Here is a 10,352-nt window from a genome sequence, read left to right as displayed (position 1 = left end):
GCCCGAAGAGATGGAAATCACTGGGGGCGACCTCTGGACTGTAAGGGGGACGTGGCAGCAACTCCCAGCCAAGTTCCTGTAAGGTGGGTGTCGTGAGATGCGCGGTATGCGGACGTGCATTGTCCTGTAGGAGGAGGAATCCCTTGGTGATGAGGCCCTGCCGACGGGCACTAACTTTCCCAAACTGGAGGTGTTCATGAATGATAGTGTTCAACGTTCCCACAGAAAGGTCCGTCTTTCAAGCCAGTTCGAGACATGTTATCCGTCTGTCCTTGAGGATCAGGCGCTCCACTAGTTGGATGTTCTCAGGAACTCTGACACTGGGCTCTGGGTTCTAGCTGGGCTGAGCTGGGCGGGGTTAGCCCTGCACTGATGTACGGCCGTCTCGGAACCATTTGCACCATTCAAACGCTTTGCTGCGGCTAAGTGTATCGTGGCCATATACTGAGCCTGAAGTCTTCTGAGAATTTCAGATGACTTTACGCCTTCATTCACGGGAAACTTCATGACAATTCGCTGTTCGATGTGCGCGGTCACCTCGTTGTCGGCCATCTTGTCCAGCACGTGTCTTCTGTTTTGCAAAAACCTTGGACCACCACGTGGTGAACGTGGAGGCCTGTCACGTGTGAAAATGGCGAAAAAGAAGTAGCGCGAGCCATTTGTACACTCAGGAGACAGGAAGTCCCGGTTTGACTTCAACACCCCTCGTACATTGAGCAATTTTCTCAACCTCAACTCAGTTGGCATGTGAAACCCTATCAAATGGCCTGGCGAAATCAAGAAATATAGCATCAATTTGCCCTCTCCTGTTAGGTACTTCAGCAAAGTATTGGGTTGTCATTGACAACCTTTCACAAAAGCCGCTGGCTGATTTTCATACAGTAAGTTGTGCTCTTCTATATCAGGCTGTCGCAGTGAAGTTTGCACAGCGCCATTTCGGGCCCAAACGGCCATGGATCCCAACAGTAGGTAGTTTCATCAGCGGATTTTGCATGGTGTTTCGAACGATATGGTGCCAAGGAAAGCAACAAAACCTGTAGGAAATCCACAGAAAAAGCGGTGCTTCTTCAAAAGTGCGAACAACTCGAGACCGTGTATTTGAAAGTGCCGCGTCGTCTGCTAAGCTACCGCGTGTTGCATAATTTGAGACCCTGACGTTGCTGCTCACTCGCGCCACCTGGCCTAGAGCAACAGGTCCATAGGTGACTAGGTGTGTTTGAAATATGTGTTCCAGGAGCGGGAACAAAGTAAAGATACGGGGCGTTAGTTTGTATAACCTCCCCCATTTGGAACCTGTTTCTGGTATGGGTACGACTTTTGCGCATTTGCACTCGGTCTTATCAGAATCATATCTGAAAAATTTATCGAACAGTGAGTGCAAATATTTTCTGCAACATTCAGCATTTCTGAACTGGATTAGGAGGATTTCATTGTCCCGCTGGAGTCTTGCTATGTGCAATGCTTCCTCAGATCCCTGAACAGATGACTAGCAGACGATACTCTGAACCAATCAGCGAGCGCGAACGGTGTAGCGTCAACGCAAGGTCACAGGCTGGTACTGCTCTCCACCCCCCTTGCGCACGGGTGCTTTTTGCGGCGTATTTGAAATTCAATTTCTGCGATAATTATCAGACCTGGTGGGGTGAACGGCTTCTCCTGGTTCATTTTACTGGCCTACTGAACAGTTTTATAGAAAGAAAACAGCGTTAAAAATGACTTCTGTGCATGAACGTTTCCAGGATTTTTTCCAAGGGGGCAAGCACCCCCCCCCCCCATACACACGCCACCACCACTACCTCTTTTTCTGGAGACGGACGTTGCGTACTGTTTGGGTGTTTAGACGTCCCTATTATGACATCTGAGAACAATCATGACGACCTATGACTAATGAACGCACTTTTTCACAAGCAACCTTGGAGCTCCAGGACGGCGGTGGGGGGGGGGGGGCGTACGGCCCCCTTCCCCCTCTCAGCACGCCCAGGCTTCTGTGCTACTTTACATGACCACAATAGATCGTAGGTGCACATGCACCTTGAGCCCTCTGTAAAGAATCCTGCACGTCCCAAACGATGTCCAAAGCCTCCACGAGAGTTAAGGTTGTAGATTCCAACTTTGTGATGGAAGCGGTAAGGGACGGGTAATCAGCTTTAATAGCTTAAGAGAGTCACCGCGCCAAACGAATGTTTGCGGCGTCTTCTTGTTTGAGCTCGCTGACCACTAGACGCACTATTTGAAAATTCGCGGCATATTTTGCTGCTTCGATCCTCTGGCACCAAATTCTTAGATAGCTGTACCCGCGTGGGACTCTCTGCTAACACGATATGAGATCATCAACATTTCGGAAACAGCCACGAACTTCCCTGCAACTCTGTGTAGCGCGTGAGCTGCGCAGGTGACGTGAACAATTTTTTGGTATATGACACGAAGAGCGGCATTATACGTCCGTCAAAAAACGCAGCACGTCATTTGCATCCACATACCGGTTGAGCATCTGAACAGAGTCTACGAAGAGCTGTGATTGACCTTTGGAAGCTCCTCGACTGTCAGTAGGTATCTCTTTTAACATGTGTCCAACCCAAGTGGTTCGACGATAACAGAGGCTACGCACGGTTCTGAAGCGTCTGTTGCTTTGTCTATGAATATCCACATTTTCTGTGATTTCAGCTTCTCAAGTATGTTTTTTGCAGGGTAGCCTCATAGCAACGATGCAGTAGGTAGCCTTTTCGTATTGCCGACTCGTGAGGGATTTGCAGGCCTGTGTACTTCTCAAGAAATACCTGTAGCTCAATCTTTTTCTGCTTCGAAATGGGAATATTTGCAGCACATGAAGCACTACATGGGTCCATCGCAAAATGACAACTTTTGGACGTAGAAGACGCACTATACCCAGCAAACCAGATATGTCCCAAAGATATCCTAGGGAAGTACTAGGGTTGACATTTGGATATATCAGGTATGTTTATAAACGTACCGTCTACGTTCGTGGGACGTCCAGGGGAATAGACTTTCTTCCTCATCTTCCAATAATAGGGGATGTTCACTTAATGTCCATGCTGGATATCTGGACTTGAACGGGACGTTTACCGTTTCGTACGAAATTAGCTTGTATACTCAGCCATTGTGCGTTATTATTCAGTTTTTGGTCATCTGTCCCTGTTTTAGTAATAGTTTCGAATAAATAATCTACATCTTTTATTTGGTGAACGGAATGCGACCGCAGTATACAATACTTATCGGCAACACTGCGTAACCTGCGTATCGCTTAAAGCGTGGGGGAGGGAAACAGCTTGGACACGCACACACACACATATCTCATCATCAAGTAACAGAACTACCTATAGGGGTAGCCTCTATCGACGTACTAGATGGAGCATATACTGAAATGCACGTTGTTGGAGTACGTTCATTAAGTGTACAGTGGGGTCTACCAAGCTTGAAACGGTGCTGACGTCTTTGCAATTAACCCTTCGTCTGCAAACAACGCTGGAGTATAACCGCTGAAACTACTGACTTCCATTCCTCACAAACATTGTGTTTATTATTGTGTTTATAATGTGATTATTCTGCAAATAAGGTTGTAAGGCAAAATGTTTCTCTCTTTGCCTACGTCAATCTAGCAAACATCACGTGTCCCAGACATGTGCGCAAAATACCACGCGCTGGGTCAATTATTTTTACATCCTGCAGATGTCCCTGGGATATACAAAGCCAGTCAATTTTAACGTCACACTGTGGACGTACAGATAACGTCCGGTACACGTCTTGAACATATGTGGCGTGTGCATCTTTTCTGGTAGGCCCTGGAATGTTTCTGGTATACTGTGAAGTTGCTACAGATGCAACTTTCGTTGTCGGGCCTCTTGGTGCGTCGATGTCTTCAAGTGCTGATGAACGCGTAAACGTCTGTCAGCGTTTACAGCCTTTTCGCATGCTACGCAAAACAAGACAGATCCGTTCATCTTGAATGTACCTTTGAACTCAACTGTCAACTGCCTCTGGCGCGAAGCCGTTGTTTTGAACATTGCCACACATTGGCACAAACGAAGAGAGCTTTTCCGTATGTAAAGCGGAAACTTGCTGTGCGACAGAATGGATCGTTATTTTTGTTTTTACATCTCCCCGCACTTCGAGGAAAACGACTGGCCACACACGTTGTCTGGAAGCAGTCACCAGACTCTGGCTCCAAGACAGGCAGGATCGGGTTTCTGTGAGCCGCGCCTCGCACGTGTCCGTAGCCGACGACAGGAGGTCATAAATTTTGAGTAAGGTCATAAATTATGAAGCGTTTGGTCAGATGGGCTAACGGTTGTGCCAGGGTCCAGCAAACCACCGACTGCACAAAGACGTGCATAAGACGTCGCAACATGGATATTTGAATATCCAGTGGATTTTCGTGAGGGCCCAACTTACACCCAGTGGATATCCATGGGAGCTGGACTTTGCCCCTGTTTTCTGATCCTAGGAATCTCCAGACAATGTCATTCATGGACATGTGGATATGAGGTGGATATTGTATGGTGCCACTATAAAAACCCACTAATTCAGTAGGAAGGGAGTTACCTCAGGACAGAAGCCGGTGAAGAAGGAGGCGGCTTCTGTCCTGAGGCAACTCCCTTCCTACATCCCTACCGGTCCGCTGGATTTCTACCCATCTACACCAATTCAGTAGTTTTGATACTGTGTGTAGTTTGATCAGTAAGTATATTATAGCGTCATAGCCCAAGGTTATTATTTAAGGTGTTATTGTTAAAATGCTCTCACCCCGCAAAAACGCTTAAAAAAAAATAGGCTCCCTGTTTGCCCCCTCCACAGCGAACGTGGATTTGAAGGGAGACCAGATCATTCGCAGTGGCCTCTCTTGGCGAAATGGCCGGAGGCCGGAGCATATACTAAAGTACAAGTTGTTGGGACACGTTCATTCTAAGTGTATTCGGTGTAAAACGTTTGTTACGGTGAAAGGGGCTGTCTTTGCAAGTAGCTCACGTATGTGCAGAGTCAAGGTATAACCCATAACGTGTCTCACATTCCTTCCTGCCAACTACTGTGTTTTTAATTCACGCTATCGTCTATAATGTGATTAGCTGCTTAGTGGAGCTAGGGGGGGGGGGAGGCGAGCCCCCTACCTGCCACGGACCGACCCACTCAAATCGTGCAAATCCGAAGAGAAAATAATGTATGGGGTGGGGACCAGTGTGACGATCGCGAAAGTTCTTACAGTGCCTGGCGTCTATCTAAGCGTCACCCTTGAATGGTTTTCAAAGTGTGAGCTTTTCAAAATCCTCCCAATCTCGTGACGTGGTGTCACGAGATTGGATTGGTCTCATTGGACATTTGCAGCCTATACATGTAATCATATTGTGAACGTACAAATCAATTATTTTGCCCCGACAACGGCAAGCCCTTTCACCATCACCACCACCTAAATTATTTTCGTTCTGTTTTTTTTTTCAACCGCATTTTGCGGTGTGTGTTGTCGCACCCAGGATCAGCGGGGGGGGGGGGGGGCGAGCTTTCGTCTCGAGCCCCCCCCCCCCCCCCCCCCACACACACACACACCTTGGAGGTCTGGCTACGCCACTGACGGTGGAATGTCGTGGCATCCCCCACGGACCTGCTCGAAGACTCAGAGTGACTTCGCCATAACATGTAAATTTTGCAACAAAGTCGATTGCTGTAAATAAACCTGTTACCAAGTGTTGAGAATCGTCTGCTGTCGAGTACTTTTACTCAACAATCATCGTCTCTGACAACTGGCAAGCCTCGGGGATTAAAGAGAGAAGAAAAGAACAACATTTACTCGCGTAAAGGTGGGACGTGCGTACGCGCGTCCCACCTTTGTGGAACGAACCAGAAAGTGTGATGGGGGAGCGTGAAAGAGAGACGCGCTGAAGCGCATGACTCCCGGAGTGGCGCCGTAATGTCGACTGCCATTGCGCAATTCAGCTCAGAAGCAAGCAGCGAGCAGCAGAATATATTGTAGCAGCCTTTGCATCACCTGGAGACTGTATAAAACCAGAGGCGCTCCAGGTTATATAGTCGTGCAGCTGCGACGCAACGTGCGTGTCAATAAGAAAGGCGTCCTATAAAAGCGAGCGTGACGGAGCACAACCTGGCAGGAAACCTGGCTACGAAGCTACGAAGTTGTCCCAATGAGAACATCTGGTCCCTTCGGTTACCTGATACCGGAGCCGTTTTCAAAACACAGATCCGTTCGATAGATCTTCCGCGAAAAATTCGTGAAGGCGGAACACCATTTTTTTATTTATTTTGTTGATTGCGCATCATCGAAGACGCGTCTTTCCTTTAGCTCCAATGTCAGAGGTTCAAGGAGCGCAGTGCCGCCTCGTGCGTCGACAACAACAACAACATAGATGAATGGATGATGATGATGTGGAATGTTTCCCTGCGTTGAGTGGAGGACCCTACCCCATTCCAAAAAGATTCGCATAAAAGGATGAAGAGGAAATGAAAACAAAAGAAACCCCTACAGTTCTTTAAGGAGGCCAGAAAGGAAAGAAAAGGGTGATGTGCACGGCACTGATGTGCAGGGTTACTCCGTGGGCCGAGAGCTTTGCACATGTTGAAGTTGACATTTAGAGGCCTGTCGCTCGCATACGTTCTGTCTACAGTCTTCTACAATGTGACGGATTGTAGCTGGGAAGCCACAGTTGTACAAGTTGTACTCCCCCAGAAAGGGTGATGAGCGTTGATATCCCCAACAACAAGGACGGGATCACACAATCCAGCAAGGGCTAGTGTTTAGTTCATGAGCTGTCATCTGAACTGACGGCGGCACGAGGGTGGTTCCATAAGTTTCCGGCCCGAGGTAGAAAATGCGCGCGAATTTGAAAATGCAATTAAGGACGCGTGGCGCCATCTGTTGGAGGGCCGGAGCACCAGCCTCAACCCTCTCCATGCTTTTGTCGGTTGAAGAGCGGCATTTCAAACAGCCAGGGTGCACTCTTCAGTTAAAATGGGAAAAAATCGAGTACCGCGTTGTGATAAAATTCTTGACAAAAGAGGCACTTTCGCCTAGAGATATTAAAGCGCGACTGGACAACGTGTACAGGGAAGCCTCTCCGTCGTACACAATGGTAAAAGACTGGGCTAAGCAGTTTCGACTGGGGCAAGAGTCCATTGAAGATGATCCACGCGATGGTCGTCCAGTGGAAGTGGTGACACAAGAAAATTTGTCTCTTGTCGAGGAGGAAGTGCAGAGCGACAGGCGTCTGAAGGTAAGACGTTAAAAAGTAAAATGGGCAAGGGGTCGACGTTTCGACAGTGGCACTGTCTGTTTTTTTTTTTTTGTCCTGACGAAGACAGTGCCGCTGTCGAAACGTCGACCCCTTGCCCATTTTACTTTTTCACAGTGCCGCATGAGGCGGCACTGTGCTCTTTCACTCTCTCACACCGGGGGTAAAGGAAAGCCGCTTTTTTGAAGATGCGCAATAAACCAAATAAAGAAAAAATGGCGTTCCTTCACGAATTTTTTGCGGACGATCTACCAAACGGATTTTTGTTCTGAAAACGGTTTTGGTATCTGGTGACCGAAGAGATCAGATCTTCTCATTGGAGCAACTTCGTAGCTTTTATAATTAAAAAGTTAATTATTGAAAGTTAATTAAGACATTGCCTTAGGAGTCTGTTAATGTCCCCCTAGGGAGTCCCCCTTCAGCATATACTATATTGCAATTGATTTCATCTCGGAAAAAGTGATTGATATATTTTAAAAAAATCTGTTCACACTTAGCGTGGACACCTTGTATATATATATTGCAGAAGATGAAAAATCAAACAGCCGCGACGTGGAATATGAGCGAAAGGAAAGGGGACACAGCGACGGATTTGAGGTATCCCGAACGATGCGCAGCTACCCAGGGTTGACGAGCCGCAAACACGGCGAAACACGTGTGCTCTGGTGCTGTCGCATCGTTCCATGAGTATCTGTTTCTCTACGTGCAGCCATAGAAGCCATTTTAATCTGTAAGTTTGAATTTCAAACACGTCTAGCGTCATTTACTTATTTCATTAATGGCTTTTTTTCCCTTTTTATAATTCACTGGCTTGCACTGTGGCATTGAGGAGTGCTTGTAGTGGACGACGATGACTAGGCTCGCGCCACGCCCCCGCTTTCCATCGGTGGCTCATGCCACGAAATAAATCAGTTTCCTTCCGGCATTCGTTGTGGTAGCTTGCGTTCTTTTGGCTCCCACAATTCTGGTGACCCGAACGTAGCTTCGCCCTTAAACAATGCACTCTGGAGACGAGCCTTCCCCACAGACCCCGGCTACAACCCCTCTTCAACCGGGCGTGGCTCATGTCGGCATACGCTTACCACCGTTTTGGTCTCGCAGCCCGTTCATCTGGTTCCAGCAAGTCGAGGCACAATTTCTCCTTGCTGGTATAACATCCCAGATAACCAGGTACCGTCATCTCCTCGCCTCCCTTCCCCCCGAGATCGCCATGGATGTCGCCGACATCATTGCCAACCCTCCGGCGCAGAATCCCTACGACCATCTGAAGAGCTCAATCCTCCAGCGCACCACCATTTCTGAGCGAACGCGCCTCCAACAGCTTTTGCACTCAGAAGAACTGGGGGACCGAAGACCCTCCCAGCTACTCCGCGCCATGCAAGTCCTATTGGCCGACAGAGCTGCTTCTCTTGACGACGATCTGCTTCGCGAACTGTTTCTGTCGAGGCTCCCATCCTCAGTGCAAATGGTCCTCGCTACGGCCACTGCCTTACCTCTGGCCCAGCTCGCACAACTGGCTGACAAGGTGACGGAAGTAGCAAGCCCGAGCACTCCCATTGCAGCCGTTTCCGAGTCCTGTCGCTTTCCCAACCCCCGCTGCCAGCCACCGGTTTCAGCGGCCCCGTCTACATTCGCCGAGGAGCTTTCGTCTATGCGCGCGGACATTAACCGCCTCTCCGACACAGTCGCCGCACTCCAGTTCCGTGACAACCGCAGCCGCTCCCCAAGTCGTTCTGGCAGATTCCGAAGATTCCGCCGTTCCCCACGGCGTTACTCCCACCGCAGCGTTTCTCCAGCTGATAACCAGAACCCACCACCCTGCTGGTACCACGAACGCTTCGGTCAGGCCGCCATGCGATGCACGCATCCATGTGGTTGGTCGGGAAACGCCCCCGGGAACCGATGACGGCGACCACCGCTTTCCCTTCTCCCGCCACAAGTCGCCTTTTCTTTGTTGTGGACCGCTCCAGCAAGACTCGTTTCCTCGTGGACACTGGAGCTGCCGTCAGCGTTCTACCTGCCTCATCGAGCGACCGGCGCGGAAACGCAATCTATCACCTTATGGCTGTGAACAACAGCGCCATACCAGTCTACCATGAGAAGCTGCTCACCCTTAATCTTGGCCTGCGAAAAGTGTTTCCTTGGGTGTTTCGCGTTGCCGCCGTCTCTCACGCTATACTCGGAGCAGACTTTTTGCACCATTTCGCACTCTCCGTAGATGTCTCACGACGCCTTCTGGTCGATACCCAGACCAGGCTATCGGCCCACGCAATCCCTGCCGCTCCCCACCTTGCTGCTGGCGTCAGTGGAACTTCCCTTCCACCAACTTCGTTGCCAATCTCGGAGCTCCTGCGCCAGTTCCCCACACTCACACAACCTCCCGACTGGACGAAATCGGTCAAGCACGATGTTGTTCACTTCATCGAAACCACGGGCCCACCGGTTTTCTCCCGTTCTCGCCAGCTATCACCCGAGAAACTGAAGATAGCCAAAGCGGAGTTCCAGCACATGTTGGACATCGGTATCGCCCGTCCATCCTCCGCCAGTTGGTCTTCAGCACTCCACATGGTGCCTAAAAAGACGGGAGACTGGAGGCCGTGCGGAGACTACCGCGCCCTCAACCTAGTCACCAAGCCCGACCGCTACCCATTACCTAGGCTCCAAGATTTTACCGCTAACCTGCACGGCATGAAGATGTTCTCGAAAATCGACCTCACTAAAGCCTATCATCAAATCCCTGTAGCGCCATGTGACATCCCGAAGACTGCAATCACCACCCCATTTGGGCTCTTTGAATTCATTCGCATGCCTTTTGGGCTCCGGAATGCGGCACAGACTTTCCAGCGTTTCATCGACACCGTCATTCGGGGCTTGCCCTTCGTCTTTGCATATATTGATGACATCCTTGTCGCAAGCGAGAACCTTCAACAGCACCTCGAACATCTTCAGCTCCTCTTCTCTCGCCTTGCCGACCATGGAATCGTCATCAATATTGCGAAATGCGAATTCGGAGCGCAGTCGCTGGAATTCCTTGGCCGTCGCGTGTCCTCGGAGGGTATCGCACCGCTCCCGCAAAAAGTCGCTGCCATCGTGAACTTC

The 10,352-nt window shown here is 49.6% G+C and overlaps 1 protein-coding gene across 1 annotated transcript; it reads left to right on the top strand.

The window, feature by feature from the left end:
• Positions 1 to 8,250: 8,250 nt before the first annotated feature.
• Positions 8,251 to 9,159, top strand: LOC135400457 (uncharacterized). The gene has a single exon (XM_064632289.1). The coding sequence runs from the start codon at positions 8,251 to 8,253 to the stop codon at positions 9,157 to 9,159; it is 909 nt and encodes a 302-aa protein (XP_064488359.1).
• The last annotated feature ends 1,193 nt before the right edge of the window (positions 9,160 to 10,352 follow it).

This window comes from Ornithodoros turicata, chromosome 7, assembly GCF_037126465.1.
Source record: "Ornithodoros turicata isolate Travis chromosome 7, ASM3712646v1, whole genome shotgun sequence".
NCBI classification, from domain to species: Eukaryota; Metazoa; Arthropoda; class Arachnida; order Ixodida; family Argasidae; genus Ornithodoros; species Ornithodoros turicata.
Note: the sequence above shows the minus strand (reverse complement) of the source record. Positions and strands in the feature narration are given on the sequence as shown.